The sequence below is a fragment of the Chanodichthys erythropterus genome, chromosome 8, assembly GCF_024489055.1.
Source record: "Chanodichthys erythropterus isolate Z2021 chromosome 8, ASM2448905v1, whole genome shotgun sequence".
NCBI lineage: Eukaryota > Metazoa > Chordata > Actinopteri > Cypriniformes > Xenocyprididae > Chanodichthys > Chanodichthys erythropterus.
Window position 1 is genome coordinate 13512357 of NC_090228.1, and position 21374 is coordinate 13533730.

The 21374-nt window shown below is 37.4% G+C and overlaps 1 protein-coding gene across 1 annotated transcript; it reads left to right on the plus strand.

The window, feature by feature from the left end:
* Positions 1 to 335: 335 nt before the first annotated feature.
* lrguk (leucine-rich repeats and guanylate kinase domain containing) lies at positions 336 to 15658 on the plus strand. The gene is made up of 19 exons (XM_067391026.1): positions 336 to 369; positions 1600 to 1681; positions 1948 to 2048; positions 2312 to 2393; positions 4734 to 4858; positions 6351 to 6494; positions 6966 to 7046; positions 7139 to 7225; positions 7443 to 7549; positions 7808 to 7927; positions 8311 to 8407; positions 9242 to 9355; positions 9464 to 9665; positions 9871 to 9987; positions 10810 to 10916; positions 11036 to 11124; positions 12154 to 12270; positions 14276 to 14433; positions 14930 to 15658. The coding sequence occupies exons 3-19, from the start codon at positions 1968 to 1970 to the stop codon at positions 15091 to 15093; spliced, it is 1992 nt and encodes a 663-aa protein (XP_067247127.1). The 5' UTR covers positions 336 to 369; positions 1600 to 1681; positions 1948 to 1967; the 3' UTR covers positions 15094 to 15658.
* The last annotated feature ends 5716 nt before the right edge of the window (positions 15659 to 21374 follow it).

A 21374-nucleotide genomic window follows, 5' to 3' on the forward strand; every position in this document is an offset into this window, starting at 1 on the left:
TTTTTTTCGTAATTAATGGCGTCAAATATTCCGTCTTTGGCGTTTGTGTGAAGCTGAACATGTCAGATTCCTTACTTCCTCAAGTAATACGCGGTGCTCTCTGGAGACAGGGAACCATAGAGACGGCAAAAGAAGAGAGGTGACACAATTAATACACACAACAACAATGGAGGTAACAGCCCTCAAACATGGTTATTTACTCATATTCTATACTTAATACTTATACTTATCGTTATGGTTTCCTTCAATTGTTCTTTTCTAATGGAGAATGATGGTGAATTGACGGAGGACGAGGTGTTTAAATGCCTGTCCAACCTGGGACAGTCAGCCACAGGACTCCAGCACACTTACCTGTGCCTCTCTGTGCCAGTGAGTGATCAGCACACATTCATATTTGTTTTTTAATGTCATTGTGGGATTTCCATTGCCTTGTATTGTTTTTATACTGACCAAAATATTTTCTATCAATTAAAGCAAAGCCTCTCACAAATCTTTATGCATTTGTATCATAGACTGTAAAAAAGATTTGTTAGTATCATTTGTACGTCTTTGTTTCATGGCTTGTGTAAACAGTCACGTGACCATATTTGGCACTGTACATATAATATCCAAAGGGTCAAACTTAATTCATTTGTGATAATTGTAGAGTCACATTTTGGATAAGTTGTTGATTAATTCACACAAATAAAATTGCAGATTGTGTTTATTTTGGTTTATCATTCCCATTTTCACCTCAAATGACTGATAATAAAATATATTTGTGACCCTGGACCACAAAACCATTCATAAGGGTAAAAATTTTTAAACTGAGATTTATACCTAATCTGAAAGCTGAATAAATAAGCTTTCTATTGATGTGTGGTTTCTCAAAATATTGAGAAAATCACCTTTAAAGTTGTCCAAATGAAGTTCTTAACAATTCACTCACAAAAATACATTTTTGATATATTTATGGTAGGAAATTTACAAAAAATCTTTGTGGAACATGATTTTTACTTAATATCTTGAACGATTTTTGGCATAAAAGACAAAATCGATAATTTTGACCCATACAGTGTGGTGTTGGTTATTGCTACAAATATACCCGTGAGACTTATGAATGGTTTTGTAGTCCGGGGTCACAAATGTATTTAATTAGGTCTTATTGAGTAGCAGCTTTGACAGTTTTTTGATAGGTATAAATCACTGTTTTGACTGGTAAACGGGTTAAGACATTATTTAGTATGTCTAATAAGCTGTTTTCTATTGGATGATCAGCACACAATATAAGTGGTTTTACTGTCCTTTTGGGAATATTTGCTTCCCACAATCTGATCTACACACACACTGAGACTGTAACATCACTATGCAACAATTGATATTTTCCATAATAAAATTTCCCAGGCTTACTCGACAAAGCTCGGGTAGAATATTAATATATTTTTTCAGGAAGCACTGATATTATTTAGTTGCATGACTTTGCTGGAGAGAAACAGAAGTGGCCTCCAAATTAGTTTACATCCTTTTTCTAATGCGTCATACTCTCCTCTAGTTTCAGGGTTTTACTGGATGACATTTTATTGGCACCTTAACTGAATCTCTGATTGTGTTTGGCCACAGGGGCGAGACTTGAAAAATGTCTCCATTTTATGCAATTACATCTATCTACAAAAGCTAGAGCTTCCCTACAATAAAATCAAAGGTAGGTTTACACCTGCTTAATGTTTGTGTTAAAAGTAAACTATATGGTGAAATGAAATTTGCTGTCATGTTTCAGAACAGCTCATATTTGTCTTCCGCTAATGTAGATATTTGCTCTAATATCCTCTTGTTGAAAATGTTTGCCGGATTTTTTTTCATCCGTGCCCTTCATGGTTGCTTGGTAGCTGGATAAATAATCTCAGCTGTGTGGATGCTTGTCATCCATCTTTCTCCTGCTCTTTCTGCCTAATGTTTTGTGACTGGCAGATCTATCCTGCGTGAGTCACATGCCACACCTCATCATACTGGATGCTTCCCACAACCATCTCACTGATTTTTTTGGATTCCAGCCGCCAAAAAATCTCAAGGTGATTCAATTCAGTACAGAGCATTGTTATAATCATGTGATGTTCAATTTTCCCATGCATCGCTGAATGAAGAATAACTTTATCGTGTCTCATAGATTATTCACTATTAATGTTAGACATGTTTTACCTTTTTTATTTACAAAAAATACAAAAAAAAAGTTATTTCTAGAAGGTTCATAATTTTCTTTTTGTCATTTCTTGCTTTTTGTATGATCATCTTTCATATAATGTAATTTTCTTTTCTTTTTTTTTCTTTTTTTCAGGAGGTGAATTTTTCACACAACCAGATTGCAGCAATGAAGGATCTTTCTGCATATTCTTCTTTGTCCAAACTGATTCTTGACTGTATCCTTTTGAATGTTGCAAAGGATGACACAATGTTCGCAATTCATTTTACTTCAGTAATGTATTTCCAAGTAAAAAACACTATTCAAAGTGAAAATAATATAGGGCGGGGTTACACTTTATTTTGATAGTCCACTTTTGACATTCTACTAACTAAGAAACTTTGCAACTACATTAGTGGAATGTACTGTAAGTAGACTGTTAGGTAGTAGGGTTCGTAAACACTTCTGATTGGCCATTGTGTTCACAAGCTCAACATATATGTCTGTGATTGGCTACAATGATCAATGCACAGATCAATGCACAATAACTTGGTACCGAAGTCAGTGCTTTTGACAACACTCGTAAAATAAGTTGACATGTAGTTGCAAAGTCACTTATAGTCAGTAGAATGACTGTTGGGGAAGCATCACAATAAAGTATTAGCAGATATTAAGCAGATATTCTACTGATACTCTAATGACTGTTAGTTGACATGTAGTTGCAAAGTTACTTATAGTTAATAGAATGTCTAAAGTGGACCACTGAAATAAAGTGTTAACTAGGACAGGACCTGGTTTTATTCATCGGGAATTGATTGGATAGGGAAAAGTGGGTGTCATATACCAGAATGGGGGAAATTGATTAACTTTTTTTTTTTAAATAGCATGCCCTGATAAATTACAATTACACTAAGACCAAGAATGTGCAATTAAAAAGTAACTAGGGTGATTCATCTTGACTTTAAAGAGTCATGAACAATCACCCCCCCCCCCACCCCCCCACACACACACTCCCTGTTTTAGCCTGGTCGTTCACCCCTCTGAGTTGAAACAGTCTCAAGAAATGGGCGTGTAAGTGGAAAAGTGGGAGAGAAGAGGGTGGGAAAAGGGGAGACAACAACCAATAAAACAGACCTGCAACACACTCATTATACAGACATATGAATATTAAAATATGACCATGGTAAGAAAAAAAAAAGCTGAGGGCACCTTGATGCATTTTAAAAATATATTTTAACCCGATATGACAACAAAAACCCAAGAACAAGGGAGAAACGCGGAAGAACATTTAAAAGGTCTAATAATATTTTAGTTATATTTACAAGCACTATAGTCTCTGAACAAACGACACACAGAAAGAATAAAGGAATAGTTACTTTTTTGTCCATTGTTCTTTGAATTTTCAGTCTACATCATTTCCTCATGTCATCACATTCATGATCAGATGTACAGCTGTACTCAGTGTCCTTATTTAATAATAATAATAATAATAATAATTAATAATATTAATTACTTACATTTATATGGCGCTTTTCTGGACACTAAAAGCACTTTACATATTGAAGCGGGAATCTCCTCAACCACCACCAATGTGCAGCATCCATCTGGACAATGCGACGGCAGTCATATTGTGCCAGAACGCCCACCACACACCAGCTTATTGGTGGAGAGGAGACAGAGTGAAGAAGCCAATCAGTATATGGGGATGATTAGAAGGCCACGATGGTCAGAGGCCAATGGGCAAAAAACTCTTTTCGATTTTTAACGACCACAGAGAGTCAGGACCTCGGTTTAATGTCTCATCCGAAGCACGGTGCTTTTTTGACAGTATAATGTCCCCATCTGGGGCTTTGGACCCACACAGACCACAGGGTGAGCACCCCCTGCTGGCTTCAATAACACCTCTTCCAGCAGCAACCTAGTTTTCCCAGGAGGTCTCCCATCCAGGTACTAACCAGGCTCAGACCTGCTTAGCTTCAGTGGGCAACCAGTCTTGGGCTACAGGGTGATATGGCTGCTGGCTATTTGTACGGATATTTAATTTGAAGAAGACGTGATTAAATGTATGCGCATACATGATGCTGGTTCATGTATAAAGCACTTAGGTATGTGAAATATTTCCATAAAAACTTGAAACACGCTTATTCCAGTCCATAAATGATCTTTGATCCACATTGCGAGCGTCGTGACTGCTCTCATGTGTGCTCCGCATGTTCTTGCGTAATACAGCGCATTGATTGGGTTTAAAGAGATCATTCTCATGAATAAATGCAGAGAAGTGGTCAGAACCGGATGGCGTAGAATCATGCCTTTCAGCCCCATCAGCCAATCACACACTCCGGAGGCACACTTCTACGTCAGATTCCGTGACGTTGCTTCGACTTTGCTTTTCAATTGCTCAAAAAAATGTAAAAATAACCAATTTCCACTGGTTGTATTGTGTTTTCAGTGATGTGCAGCCTGTACATGTCTGTTCACATCTAAAAAAAATGTGTTTTGGAGTTTTATGACCCTGTAAACTATTGATTTGTTAAAAACAAGTGTACAAAGCATTCTTTGACCATTCCTCACTGTTCAGATAATTTGTTTAGTGCCATCAGGGGATTGGAAAAGTGCAAAAGGCTCTCACACCTCAGCCTGGCCCATAACAACATCTCCCGCATTAGGGGTCTGGACCATCTGCCCCTCAGAGAGCTCTGCCTGGTACCATCAGCCCTCTTAAACACACACACACACTACAGACATTTACACCTTAACAGCAACACCAATTTAACACAGCTAATTTATTCCTGATGATTAATAAGTGCAGAGAGGTATAAAATATGAGTGTATTTTGTGAAATATTTACTTGTTAAGGGCAGGTTTGCAGATTAATTAATGTGTGTTTTGAGGTTGGAAATTAACAGTGGCAAGGCAAGGACAGGTACTGAATATGAAACAAAAAAATGTTAATTTCTGTTTGGGAAAATATGTCATCGTCTTCATGATGAAGCAATAAATAAATGTTATCACGCTTGATTTTAATTTTAGATTGGAATACAGAAATGTGAGGTCTTCCTTGTCTTTCCCCGAAGTGTTTACAAGTCTCTGTTGGATTAATTAGCGTCAGACTGCATAACCTGTTGACATATTTTCTGCTCACCCCATAATATCTCCCCGTCACCTGTCATCCTCTTCCAGATTATGTTGTTGTGTCAACACTTTTAGAGAGGTTGCCATGCTCACTGACTGTGATAGTTTGGGCAACACTACAGCCTCTTGTTTTGGCACGTCCTCCTACTATTTTGATATCATTGACAGTTACTGTTTTTTCCCCAGAACCATCCCCTAACTGTGTGTTTTTCAGACAGTATGCATGATTAAGCTACAGCCTTTTCAGAAAATATAACAAAGCCTGGTGTTGAAGCCCGCCATATGGCAGGCCAGCGTGCCACCAGACCTTTGCCACTCAGCTGAAGGATGTTTATGCTGTCCTTTATCAAAGAGATTCTTCATCGTCAGCAGCGTTGCGTCCTTTGGTGTCCATGTCCCCATGAGGCCAAGCTGCTGGCGTGAGAGAGCCTGGACCCTGTTCAAAATAAAAACACGCTCGTACACACTCTCCCACGCACTGAACCTGTCCACCCCCTGTTGCTTTGAGACCCTGAACAGCGTGCGCCTGTCAGCCTGTTTCTCTTACACCCATCACACTTTGGATCTGGATCTTCCAAAGCCCCTCCCGGTCACGTCTCCTGCTGTTCTGTGCCAGGCATGGGGGTTTTGTAAGGCCAAGGCTTTGGAAGCTTGAAAATTTCTAGCCCTCGTATTAGGTTGCAGGTCAATTTGATCCGTTTTCGATTTATGAGTTGTCAGAATGCTTTTTCTCATGAATATGCCTGCAATGTGCATACAAAATTTATATTACATTTATTATAGTTGGTCAATTTGACTCACACATTTCATTGTTAAAAGAAGCTGCTCAGACTCTAAATAAAAGGTGAGTCTCTCAGTCATTGATATGCACTCGCTACATCTTACCAGATGTTCACCTGTCAGTCCTTACACATCAGCCTTGAATTAACTGAGCTCACCTGTCAATCACACAGTCACAGCCATATAGAAGTAGCACATGACCATGCAGATCATGTGCAGTGCATTTTAGTTACTGTTCTTTGCGTCATTTAAATAATTCTTGTGTATGTGTCTGTGTTTTAAGAGGGGGAATGTGATACACAAGATTGAGAATCTCCAGACTCTACGCAACCTGCAAGTTTTGGATTTGTCCAGTAATCGGATTCAAAGCCTCTCGGGTCTCCAGAACCTCCATCTCCTGGGAACCGTCAACCTTGAGAACAATCTGGTAAAGGAGCTGTCATATTCCTGTCATATTGTGTTATGCAAATGGCTCTAATGTTATACCTCAGAGCATAACAAACCAAAAGGAACCAATCTGACCCAGTGAAAATTATTAGGAAGTCTAAAATGTGAGAACTAAAAATAAATGTGCAAAAATTGTACCTTTAGGGGCACAACAGCTTGTCATTTGGGCATTATATCTCTTAAAAGGTCCATAGTAGTACTTTAAGGGTATATATATTACTACTCTAAGGTGCAAATATTCACCTTTTAGATCTACACAGTTGAGCAATCTTTGCATTTATTTTTTTCTGAGAGTGTATATGTGGTCTTAATATGTACACTTTAGTGCTAAATAAGGTACAAAAGTGTACCTTTTGAAAAGGTATCTCCCAATGACAGTTTTTGTAGTGAGCTAGATTTTTCACTTAACAAATGACTCGAAACGTCTTGTTTTTTGTTCCTTGTATATCAGATCAGTGAGATAAAGGAGGCTACACATTTGCATGACCTGATTTTATTGAGAGAAATTAATCTCCTGAGAAACCCAGTGCAGGTAAGGCCACAATAAACATCTCAACTCCAAAGCAATGTAACAATGGGCCTAAAGTCATTACCTTATACTCAAAGCCATTTGGCTTCTTGCAGAACCAAGATGACTATAGACTGGCTTTAATCTTCCTCCTCCAACACCTCATACTTCTGGACCAACACAATGTAACTGCAGAGGAGAAGGTGATCTAGTGTAAAAAAAAAAAAAAAAATGTACAAAAACATTTTGAATAGCATTTGCTTGCGTCCAGAGCTCAAGGTTCAAGGATCTGAATTGAACAGAAAAGAACCTGAAAGTAACTTGAATGCTCTGAAAGTTTGTCAGAAAATAAAGCACATATTTGAATGATTATGGCAAGGTTGAGTAGTGAGTCACATTTCTGTTGTCTTTCATTTTCAGGTGTCTGCTTTGAACAAGTACGACCCTCCTATGGAGGTGATCGCAGCCAGAGATCACATGACCCACTTGATGTACCAGCTCATGCAACCACAGGTTATTTTTGACAGGTGCGACTTTTCGATCCGCTTTCCTCTTTATTTTATGGGCCTGTCTAGTCCACAAAGGCCACTTTCCTCAAGCAGAAAGCCCTTCAACCACTCATAGAGCTCTGATCTGAACTAAAATGATTCTGGAGCTGTGTAGTGAGGCTGTTTGAAGTCACCCAGTTGGTTATAAACTACATGGTTGAACTCACAGGAAGTTCAGTAGCATGGTTTACCACAACAGCATTAGCTAATATGCATTTTTGCATGTTATTCCACAAGTACTCTCCCCAGTCTGGATGCTCCGTACCCCATGCTGGTCCTCACTGGCCCGCAGGCCTGTGGGAAGAGGGAACTTGCCCATAAGCTGTGCCAGGAATTCAGCGACTATTTCGCTTATGGGTAAATAAGCTGTATAATGTGATGTAATTGTGTTTATCTTAGAGCTGCACGATATTGACATTGCAATATTTTATTTTCTGCTATATGATAAAATACAGGACTTCTCTCAAGATGACATGAATAGCTATATTTGGAAAGAATGGTGATTGGTGTGATTTTGTTTGGGAGTGATGGACTTTTTACTGTTTTTTTGTGTGTGTGTGAAACATCCTGTTAGGGCTGTTAGAAATGTAAAAAAAATCTCTTTCCACTTAAGTTTTTTATTAGCCACCTTCCCTCTGTTTTTGTCCCATTCAATATGACTTTTTTATTTATATTAATACATAGCCCTATATGTAGCCCTAGTTTATTGTGAGTTTCTATAATCGATTTGTTTGTTGCAGAGCCTGCCACACCACCAGAGGGCCCTATTACGGGGAAGAGGATGGATCAGACTATCACTTTGTCACTGAGGAAGAATTTCAGAACATGATTCAAATGGTAAAGACTTCAGTCAGACAGCCAGACTTTTATTATATTCTGATCTGCTTTTGCAGTATTTTACTCATAAGAGTGGACTGTTGTGTTACAGTTTTATGCCCATTCATCTGCAGAAACAGACTCCCAGAGGTCATATTGGTCTATAAAGCAATGACATGCCAAAAATGTGAAGAGGAGAAAGAATTCGCCCTAGATTCTCTTTATCCCCAGGCCCCTCAGGTGCTTCTGAGAGAGCGCACACCTAGTCTGTGCCGCCACTATCTCGTTTAGCTCTTAAGAGTTGCTATATAAGTCCAGTGTTATTGATTGATAGAGGCTGGAAGGAAGCCTTTTGATGTGCGATTATAACCTTATGCCGCCAGCACAGAGGAAGAGACTTTTACAGACTAACCTCTCCTACCTATATCGCACAAACACAGATGTGTGTCGGCATTCTGCAGACACAAACGCTCCTCTGCTTTTTCCTGCTTGGTGCTTCTCTCTGGGCCTGTTAAAGCAAAAATAGGGAAGAATTAGAGCATGGTTGGTATTTGTACTGATGTTTTAAAGCCACCTTGACCAGAGATGTAGAAACATGTGTTTGAGAATTGCTTTCTGCCAGTAAAAGCTTGACTACGGCTGCTAAATGGACCCAGGTGCAGTTGGACACAGGGTTCAAAGGTTTGTCTGTGGGAGAAGAACGATGTTCCCTTGCAACCCAAAGGTTGAGAGTTCAGGTCATTCTGCAGTGAAGAATCTGTGCTGAACATCCATGATGATGCCCATTCAGAGATTAATTTGAACAGCCATGTTCCTCTTACAGTGTCTTTTTCGGTTTTATTCTCTCACTGTCAGGGTCAGTTTGTCCAGACGATGCAATACGGAGGACATTGGTATGGCCTGTCTCGGGAGTCTATTGAGCGTGTGGCTCGTGAAGGTCTGGCCTGCTGTGTGCATATGGAACTAGAGGTATGGCATCAAGAAAACATGTTCCACCACTGACCAAGCACAAAACTGGGTCAAACGCCACAGTAGTTAAATTACACCAGACGTTTTGTGTGTTTGTTCCAACACCAGGGAGTGTATAGCTTGAAGAATTCATGTTTTGAGCCCCGTTACATCTTGCTGATCCCCACTGTGGTTGATAATTACGTCTGCTTTTTGAAAGCAAGAGGATTCTACAGCAACGCTCAGATGGAAACAGCCATATCTCGCATTGATTTGTACGCCAAGATCAACAGAGAAAAGCCTGGCTTCTTTGATAACATCATCCCTTGTGGTAACAAACTTTTATTAACCCATATAGGTCAATTACACTGTGTCTGTCTGTAGGAATATTTTCCTTTGTGAATTGTAAGAATCTCCAAAGTGACAATTAAGCAAATCCTTTAACTGCCTTAGCAAGACATTTTCAAACATTTATTCAGGTTTTTATCAGGTTTTGGCATACAAAAATACCTTCACTCCTCTATTGTGCTCATCAGATGATCGTGCTGAGGCCTACCGGATGCTAAAACAGCTGGTAAAAGAGTACCTGGGTCTAGAGGAGCAGGGAGGAGGAGATGACAGCAGCTCAGTCACACCTGACAACACCTCCACGAGTGAGCTATCACAGTCCAACTTTGCCATTCACTTAAGGTCCCAATGAAATCGCTTGACAAGCTCTGTTTTCATTTCAATGCTGATATTTCACAGTTGAAATATTAGGTTTATTTAACTGAATTCTCTCATCCAGTTAATTAAAAACATACATTTTAACATTAGTAATCCCTTACTTTACTTCAGGAAAAAAGTAATTAAATTACAGTAATTCATTACTTTGTAATGCATTACCCCCAACACTAGTCATGTGCTTCAACAATTAAAGTCATAATATAATCATATCTTTGCAAATCATTAGGTAAGGATTCATTAAAACAGATTGCTAGAAGTTGAAATCCATGCCCTGCTATGATAATTAACACATTCATTTGCACTATTAGTTAATACTAGATGTTGATATGAAATGATGATGACAGTTGCATTTAATAGCAATTCTTAATCTATAAATTGACTATAATTAATGAATAATTTCATTCTTCATGAGTCATTCATTAAATTCATGAGACAGATAATCTGTGCATTAGATAAAAGGTTCTTGATTCTGTCATTAAATCGAAACACAAATGAAGATCTGACAGAATGCTGACAGATTTCCCTCCATTTTCAACTGAAACTTTGACGTTTTTGACTAATAGCCACAAAACTCTTAATTTGTTTTTATGGGGTCAAGTCAGATTTGTTTGCAGGGTGCTTCGAAAGGATTATAAAGAAAATAGTTGTAAAAAGTTGTACTCAGTGTGAAGCTATGGCATTTCACTGCTGCAGCCACAGCAGACATCTGTTCACGATGGCCGAGTGCCCTAACCATAACTCTGTTGTAGACGCAACTGGCGAGTTACTGGCAGCCAACACGACAGAGGCCATTGACCTCATGGACTCCTACAGCAGAAACTACCAGAACAAAATCCAGGCCGACATGACCCCAGCAGTAAGTGAGAGCGTTATACATATTTTACATTATTATTAGCTTGATATAATCCACAGAAGGCTGGGCTGGGAATAGCAGAACATTTAAGCGAGCACAATATATTTCTGTGAACTTCATAGGAAATGACTTCCAATCACAGACGCCAGCAGCTGATTCGGGAAGCTTTGAGCGGGAAGAGTCCTGGTGCTTATGCCGAGCTGTTTCAGAGGTAACATAACCCAAAGACTGTCACTGTTCCATCCCCAAAACATTGACTCAATCCAAAATTTTGTTAGCTGCCTTGCTGTCTGCATAGGCAGCTACTTTCTAAGCCATCATGCTAACTCAGCTAGAACCTCAAAAATGATGATTTGGAATATTTTTTGTGTACAACTCTGCACACTGCACAAATAATGACTCTAAGAGAATTTAGTGTTAGCACGTTGCAAAGCCAATAATGCAACACTGTAATATGTTTTTAATAAAATTGCATGCAACATGCCAAATTTGAATATGCACATATAAACAGAATTATAACTTATACAACTGTTCAAAAGTTTGGGGTCAGTAAGATTTTTATTTTTTAAATAAATTAATGCTTTTATTCAGCAAGGATGCATTAAAATGATCAAAAGTGACAGTAAAGACATTTACTGTTATGTTTTGAACTGTCTATTTATTAAATAATCCTAATGCATCACTGTTTTCACAAACATATTAAACAGCACAATTGTTTTCAACATTGATAATAATAAGAAGAAATGTTTCTTGAGAAGCAAATCACCATTTTAGAATGATTTCTGAACGATCATGTGACACTGAAGTCTGGAGTAATGGCTATTGAAAATTCAGCTTTGCATCACAGGAATAAATTACATTTTAAATGATATTAAAATAGAAAATGGTAATTATATTTCACAATATATTCACTTATTCATTTATCAAAAAATCAAAAACATTAAAACATTGTTTCCTACCCAAACATTTGAATAATAGTGTACGTTGAAATGATCCATTTTTAATTGACATTATAAAACATTTTGGAGATATTTCAGTGACATTTCAATGATGTTGTGTTGATAATTCAATACTGTTTTTAGTTTAATGGCTACAATTAAATGGTCTGGATTTGTAACAAGCTATTGCGGTTGTATAAAATGCCAAAATTTAGTCTCTTCAGCAAAAAGTACTACCACAGACTGGTGTGTCTAAATAGTGTTTAACTGATACTGTCTGTGTGTTTTTGTGTGTATCACAGGAGTGCACCAATAGCTCCATCATCATTAGCCTCTCACTCCCTGCCTCCAGCAGGCCCCTCTTCCTCCTCAGTGCGTCCTGTTGGCTTCAGCGGTCCTGACCCTGATGAGGACAGCAGGTATGCCACACACACCTTGACATTTTCACCTCCGGCCTCTGACCTGAGCGCGGCAAGACAATTAACCTTTCCCCAAAGTCCTCTCCTTGTGTACATCATTTCCCAGGACGTGTTTAATCTTGTAGCCTCTCTCTTTATGTTTTTAACCTCCATCTCCATTTTACACACATCCAGGCTCAAATATCAAAGTTTTCATCCCCAGCTCAAAGTTAAAGCATTTAGGTACCTGACATGCCGCAGGCCATCTGGAAGATGTATGTGTTGGAGCACGTAAATGCAGATTTATGACTATCGGTGCTTTTGCCTCTCCTGTGTGTGAGCTCGGGGACTCTAACCAGGCGAGGAAATACAAGACTACTCCTGTGAAATATGCATGTCCCCAAGATATTTAAATACACTGTAATTTAGCTCATTAAGAGGAATCCTCTGAGACTTACAGAGACGCCCGAAAACTAATGTGCTACTCCAAATTGTGTTAAACAGTGACTTTTTGTTTCTCCTCCACCAGGGAAAAGCAATATGCATTTGGAGTTTGTTACTTCACAATCTAGTTATGAATTTTACTGTGGTCTTTATGAAATCAATTGAAAATGCAGCCTGTAGAATCTTGGGATATCTGTGAAGGGACCATTGCCAAATCCTTATAAAAAAAAAAAAATCTGATGCTAATCAAAACTTATTAAAACCTATTTTTAATGGGTGTCTTGAGACGTTTATTTATTTAGCGCTGGTGTGTGTGGTTGTGTTTTTAACTCAATCCTATAGAGAATGAAACATTTCCATATTGTTGTTGCTATTTGGATTTAGTTTCCAACTGAACTGTGGATTGTGGTATAACGAGACCATAACATTTGAGCTGTCAGTTGATTCAAGTTTGCAGTCGAATTAATCAGACCACTGTTGAAACGTTTGGGGTTAGTAAGATAAGCAAGGATGCATTACATTAATTAAAGTGATAGTAAAGAGATTTACAATGTTATAAAAGATTTCTGTAAATACTATAATACATTTTAAAATAAATTAAAATAGATTTAAAAAAAAAAATTTATTGTAATACTTCACAATATTGCTGTTATGTGCGTGTATATATGAATATATATAATATATGAGCAATATCACACAAGTAGCTGGCACTATGATTAGATCACATATTTCATGTCTAAACAACCACATGCTCACCTAAAAAAAAAACCTAAAAATACAGTTCGTGGTACAATAAGTGTATATTTGTAAAAAATACAGTGGATTTGCTCTCCCGCCATAACAGCCGCTTCAAGCTGTGTGATACAAATGGTGAAAAGTTAGGAGTGCTGTTAGAATATCGCATGGCTCTCAGCCAATCATATTCGAGAACCAGAAATAACTGTTGTATAAATGTTGATTGTGCTAAAGTAGAACTATTGCAAGTATACTTTAGATACACTTTAAATATCTTGCATTTAAGGACTGATATTGTACAAAGATCATACAATCCTTATTAATAGTGAAATTAAAACACTTTTTAAGCATAATATTAAGAAATGTGCATTGTTCAATAAAGAAATACTTCAAATAAAGTTTAATTATAATTTCATATAAGTAAGTCTTAAGTGATATGTCAATAAATATGTTAATGGATTTTAAGTATACTTAGTATGAAATAAATGTATTTTAAATAGATTTTGGTTTTTTTACTACGGTGTATATATATATATTGTATATATATATATAGGTAAGCATAAGAGACCTCTTTCAAAAACATTAAAAATCTTACCAACCCCAAACTTTTGATTAGTAATGTATATAATTAATATACCAGTATTTGCTGAGAAAAGACTTTAAATGAAGACATTACATTATTGTAGCAGGTGAGTAAAGTATGTAATAGACAGAAAATAGAATTTTATTTCTATATCATTGATCATAAGCCAATCACTGACCTATAGTCTGCAGCAAACTGTTTGGATGTTGTAACTCTCTCTTTACCTTTCTTAATCTTTCTCTCTCTCCATCTCCTCTGTCTCAGTTCTGAGGAATCTCGTGCCAGTTCTGGCCTGTCCATGAGGAGCTCAGCAGGGGCGCTCTCAGCGGAAAGCCCGGCCCGGGGATCAGACACTGGGTCAGGGCCCAACATAGAGCCTTTGGATATGTCTATGTTGGGGCAGGACAGAGACTCTCTTAGAGGTCAAGAGCTCATATTCCTTTCTGTGCTCATATTTTACACATTTTAGCATCTAGCTCGTACATATCTAAAGGTGAACATACATAGGCGCCGTTCACACAGAATATGCTTTTCCATTCTACTGCTCTACTTTCCCATTGTTTTTCAATATAAACGTGCTAGACGGACGTCTTTAACACATCTTGCATCTTTTGCAACGTCTTGCGCATGACACTGCAATGTAAAAATGTGGCTCTCAAGTTAAAAGAAGTTCAACTTTAAATATTCATGTCTCTAGACCTTGGGCTACTTTTTGTTCCACTGACTTTTTAACAGCAAAAACTCATTCCGCTTGAACCTGCCCAAAATCCGCTTACGTTTTAGAAGCTATTCACATAGATATCAAACATATGTGTTACTATCTATCCAAAAATTTGTTTAAATACCAATGACTACTCATGCAATTACTTTAGACTGTCAGTTTATGTGACTCATGGATATCTGTTTGATCTCTCGCAGGTCACATGGACTCGGGTCTGACCCCTGATGCTCCTCGCTCAGTCTCTGAACGTGTCTCTCCAACACTCCCCTCCTCCCCGGGTCGGCCAGGTGCCAATGTTAAACCAGTCCTGCCGCCCATCCCATCTGGAAGGAAGACCAATGATTCCGGCTCAAAGCAGTAACTGACAGGACAGAGAGCTGGAGAGGGTATAGACAGTGAGATATTAGCACATCGTGTGAGTGTTCGCAACAAAAATATGTTTTTGAGATAAGTTTAATTAACCCCTGAAGCCTCGAGCCAGCCATTCAATAAATGTCAATGAAAGAAACAGCTGTGGTCAGTGCTGAGAGGCAAAAGCAGGCAGGTCATTGGAAAATATGGAGATTCCCATCCCTCATCTGTGTCCTCCAGTGTGTGTGATCTGAGAGGCTAAAGGCTTATCCATCATCAGCAGATCTGAGCTCTGGAAACGGCCTGAAGGTCTCAAATCCCTGGACACAGGAAGTGAGGAAAAAAAATGTGAAATGGAGGTCACATTTTACATTATAATGTTTATGTTACAATATAATCACTTTGAGATATCGTTTGGGGTCAGTAAGATTTTTCTTTTTTCTTTTGAAAGTAATTACTTTTATTCAGCAAAGGTGCATTAAACTTATCAAAAGTGACTATTTCAAATAAATGCTGTTCATTTGAACTTTCTATTAATAAAATAATCCTAAAAAATGTCTCACAAAAATATTAAGCAGCACATAATGATAATAAATGATGGATCACAGGAATAAATTACATTTTAAAATATATTAAAATAGAAATATTGTAATAATTTTTCATAATATTACTGTTTTCACTGTATTTTTGATCAAATAAATGCAGCCTTGGTGAACATGAGACTTTCAAAACATTTTTAAAATCTTACCAAACGCAACTTTTGAATGGTACTTGAATTTATTGCAAGTGATTTTTGATAAAAGCGTCTGCCAAATGCATAAATTGTGTTTGCATCAATAGAATTATGTTAACATAATATATGTGAATCATGAACATGTAATATAAAATGTGGCTCATTCCTTACCACAAATGAGCAGCTGGAGAGACTCTCCTCCTGTAATGAATGTATCTTATGGCTTAATCTGACACACACAGACTGAGTAAATATATTGAGACAGCTATTCAGGTATCTCATGACACAAGTTGCATTTCATTTCCACTTTCATTTGTCATCAGAGTGCAGTGAGCTTGTGTGCGTATATCTGTACAGTATGTACACACACACCTGGCTGTCCATCAGCGTCAGTCCCTCTAACCGGCAGATGTTGCAATGATCTCATAATTCAGAGGCAGTTTCAGACAGGACTGTGAGAACCCTCGGGCATAACCTACTTACAGAAACTAACACTTTTGCTACTTTATTACTTTCATCTAGATCTCACGGCCCTTATGTTGCTCAATATGCACAGCTGTTTTCAAACACTGGGTTTAAGATACATCAAGATATCAATTCTTGGTTTCAGTGTGAAAGTACTTGAATCATATTAACCTTAATGTAGTGAAATTATTACTACATAAATGAAAGAATGACTTAAATGAATTTTGCACATATATAGACATCCCCGCACATTACTGTATGTGGATGAAAAAATGCATATTGATGCCACAAATTCATAAATTTTCCCGAATTCTTAATTTCAAGTTTTATTAATTCGTTCCCTCTTTATAATTTAGTTAAATAATGACCACAATTGCATGTCATGTGTAGAGATCATAACCAAATAATAGAATCATAATTAGATTAAGGTCTATGGGTTTAAACATTAAACTTCATAACTTATAATTACTTCTTGTGAAGTGTTACCAAAATAGTAACATTTATAATACTTAAAATATTAAAAGATGATGTTGCTGTTGTTCTTCAATCTATGGTTGAGGTAACCAATCAGCAACCGCCGGCACACTTTCATAAGAAGACAGAGAATCTCTCAATCATAATCATGACAACCTGACTCATAATTTCCTTCTTCCTTCTATCCGGACATATCTCCATAACCTGGCCTCTGGAAACCAAGATCATATCTCAGAGAAAGACAAACCTGTACACATATTATACCGAGTAGTGCTGGGAGACAAAGAATCCAGCATAAATCATCTTTTTCACACAGAGATGAGAGAAAGAGAGGGTAAATCAAAGGAGGGCTTCTGTATTTTACTCTTATAGCTGCAAAAACTGTTTGTCTGCTCAAGCCTACAGGGGTCATTCTATTCTCCTGTTTGCTGGTGAAAGAAAGAAAATCGCTCTGAGCGATCTTGGAGTGATAGATACTCCAGTTTTCAAAAACCCTGAATAAAATTGTAATAATCATTCCTGTAATATGAATGTGTAGTTTAAACTTTCCAGTTGCGGTTCAAGAAAATTGTGTGAGAACTTGCAATAAATTATATTAATGCTGTGTCATTGTAGCGTGTAAACAGGCATCACTTTATCAGACATCCAACTAATATCAACTAATTTTTTAATCATATCAAGACATGCAGATATCTATAGGCCCATGTGGAACATTCACCCACTGTAGCGTTGCAGAATTGCAACCCTGTTAGTTGCGACCTTGATAAACTTTTGGGAAATTTTATTTTACATTTTATTTTAAATGTATTTATTTAGCAGACTTCACATTCACAAATCATTCACAAATATCTTATGTTATTTTATATATATTTTGTCTAATTTGTCTAATATGATGTCAGTATATTCTACTACTCTTCTGTTTAATAAAGTAATACCACCATTTAAATCCATCCTGTAGAATTCTGCAGATTTTCGTGCATATGTGTAAAAAGCGTGTATATAGGGTATGCACGTGACGTCACCGTCGACCGTTAGGACTGCGGTTACGCACGCTGAGTGGCAAAAGACTGAGCAGCAGCATTGGTTTTCAGCGTGAATGTCGCGAAAAACACACAATAACACACATATAAATGTCAAGAAACACTCCTGGCTGCATGTCAATATCCATGGATTATTTGACAAGTTGTAAGAAACACTTTCGAGTCCAACCTTTAGGGTAATTCGTTAGTTTTACTCGCGTTTTCGACGTTTCTCCTATTAATCCAGTTACGCAGCAGGTTCTTTCGCCACTCAGTCCAGCTGAGGGAGCGCGTTTTCGGCGGGAAAGTGACGTCGATGCATACCCTCTATATAACCAACGGCTCTGATATAACCAAAGTCCGTAAGTCATTTCACTCAGCGGCCATCTTTGAAACGCCTCTCGGGCATCCTGGGCATCATGCAATCTCTTTGAATGGGGAAACATCAAATTCTCCAAAACTGTTCGCCAACCTTACGATTAAATTTCATATTTGAAATCACCAATGAAATCTAAATACAACTGGCTCATAAATTTGGTTTCTAAACGCTCGAATCATGACAAAAAACTATTTTTCAGGCTGGATCAAGCTAATGCGCATGCGCAGACCTAAATGCGCGTCTGTTCGGAGGCGCGCGAAACTGGTGATTCTAACGGCCGCTGAAGTGACGCGATGACTTTATCAGTCGGCGATTGGCTTTTATTTAGAAAGCGGGACTTATTCCGCGTTACACTTTCTCCCATTCAAAACAATACGTGTGACACGTCTTGTGTTATTCTATAGTCTTTGATATAACTAATGGTAAATCAATGCAGTGAGTTTGTTTACAGAGGGATGGATACTCTGCGTTTCACTGCCACTGGGGAACAGGACAGTTTTCTGCACTTAAAGTGATCAGCTTGGGGCTCATCACTGACAGGGTCCTTATAGACCTTTTTCACAAGAATCGGAAATCACGTGACGCAGGGTAAAGTTAGTTCCGCTATGCGTCTACGGCTATTACATTGATATGCTCTTTTCTCAAATATCGCTTCTTACCTTTTCTGTTTTGTCTGTTTTCCAAATAGCTTTTGTATAATCTACAAATAAATTATTTTCTACTTGTTTGTAGCTTATACAGCCACTCAGACCGTTGATCGAATTTACCGGAAGATGGATTTATATCATCAGCTGTCATACAGCAAAGGCTACGCAGCTACGCATTCAGCAATTTCCCAGATCGTATTACGTACTACGAACATTTATATAATTTATTAATTAAAAAAATTAACTCCCAATATATACTTTAATGTGGGATATAAAGTCGTGAGATACATAATATTGTCGTGAGTTTAATAGCTACGTTTTAAAAAATATATAGCATGTCTCATATGGCATCACATCCCACATTCAAGCATATGTTATCATTAATCCTGATCGATTAAAATGATTAAACTAAGACATAATTTCCAAAACCACACTGTACACAACTATCAGTCTTTGCATGTTGCAATAGCACAACAATGCTGCGCATAATACACACTTTAAGATGATGATGACAGGAAAATGAGTGAGAGATGACTGAAGTGTTTATATCCAGAAATATCATGGTGCGAGCAGTCCTGCTTCACGAATCAGAGGATCAGGCTTGTGTGATAAGGGATCTACTAGTCGATCATTTCCCCAGCACGTCGCTAAAAACACTCTATACATCTCATTATGTGCATACTATCCACCCTAAATAGTACTGAATATTAATAATGTCACATAGTATGCACGTTTAGACACAGACACTGTCTTTACAGCACATGGAGAGCGATAATGCACAGCCGCGCCAAACATACACGAAGAATATAACCAGTTTAACCGCCATCACTTCAAATTATTTATTAAATTTAGCTCTTAATGAGAGCTCTGTAGTCTCACCAATAATTCACCAAGGCCGTTCAAACATTTTCAAGACATTTAATTCGTAAAACGACTTTGATTCCCGAACTGGTTCTGATCGAGGCTATCTATCACTGTAACCGGAAAATCTTTTACACTGCGTGGCTCATTCCGGAAGCCAAAAACCCGGAAGTGTGAAAAAGGTCTATTAGAGGCTTTGGAGAAGGGTCCATCTGCCTGGAACAAGGTGTGTGGAAACTTCTGGTTTTAGTAGAACATTCAGGCAGAGAAATTATGATGTGCTTTTGACTGACGCATATCTACGGTACACCAGAGATGAAAAATGATATTTGTGTCTTCAAATCAATGTCCTCCACAAATGAATTTAAAATGTATTTTATGTCATTAGATTACAATGAAAGAATGTACTTGTAAGTAAAGGTTAAACTTGTAATTATTTCTAACCATCTAAGTTTCTGTTTGCTGCTGTGTTGTGTTGAGTCAATATTTAATCTTTAAAGGTGTAGTTAGATTCACCCCTGAGAATTCATAAGTGCTTCTGCTTGGAATCCATGCAGCTCAGTTGTTGTTACCAAGGCAACTGGCTCTCTGCAATGCACCTCCTGTTTGCCTATTTGGAGACAGGAAGCCTGAAGCATTGACTTCATGTGCCAACAGCCCCACATTAATTCCCTCTCATGCTGATGGAAGATTTCTAATACTTTTAATTAGGGGTTATGCGCTCTCTCTCTCTCACACACACACAGAGGGAGTTCAGTTTCTTGTTCTTTGTCTCCTTTTTGCATTGTCAGATAAATTCTCAACTTTTATGTGTTAAAATACTTGTTTAAAGAAAGCTGCACAATTGCCACACTTAATTGCCACATCTCAGTTTTTTATATTATTTGATTAGATATGTTGGTAACACTTTACAATAAGGTTTAATTTGTGAACATGTGTTCATGTATTAACATGAACTATGAGCAAAACTTTTGTTACAGTATTTATTAATCTGTGTTAGTTAAGCTGTTCATTGTTCATATCCGCTCAGTGTGCATTGTTAAATACAACTCTTGATTTTAATAATCTGTGAGTAGATGTTGAAATTAAGATTAATAAATGCTGTAGAAATAGTTCATTATTAGTTCATGTTAACTGAAGTAGTTAACTAATGAAACCTTATTGTAAAGTGTTACAGATGTTTAATAAACTATGTAATATATAACAGCATGAATTTGAAATCAAATCTCCCCTTAAATGATTTCGGCCTGTCCCACCTTAGAAAGTGTCAACCTCCCAACAATTAAACTCAAAATTAAATGCAATCAATGTTATAATTTGATGTTCTGTTCATTGTGACAAACTTTTAAATGTATTAAACAGATTTAAATACCATAATTATCAAATATTGTTTAAGTGCATCACTAAAAACAAACACTTGGTCCCAAATAGCCAAACCCTTGCTGAGAGACTGCTTCATTTATAGTTAAATGTGACCCTATTCAGGAAATTCTCACTTTATACATTTATTATTTTTATATGCATGTAATGTTTATTAAATGTTACCCTTGTTAGCCTTTCAAATTATTTTTATGAATCGTTTAATACCCTTACCATGTTGCCTATTTTTATTTTATTTTTTTATTTTTAATTTTTAGTAAATGGAATCCACTGGAGGCAAGTTGCAGAACCCAAGTGCAGTTTTATTTACTTAAATCCAAAACATGAACAAAG

Bases quoted from the DNA above. Each gene is read 5' to 3' on its own strand.
- lrguk (XM_067391026.1), top strand. From the start codon at position 1,968: ATGCCACACCTCATCATACTGGATGCTTCCCACAACCATCTCACTGAT. The intron at 7,047-7,138 runs GTAAGGCCACAA...GGCTTCTTGCAG, and splicing joins TCCTGAGAAACCCAGTGCAG to AACCAAGATGACTATAGACT. The intron at 9,356-9,463 runs GTATGGCATCAA...TTCCAACACCAG, and splicing joins GTGTGCATATGGAACTAGAG to GGAGTGTATAGCTTGAAGAA.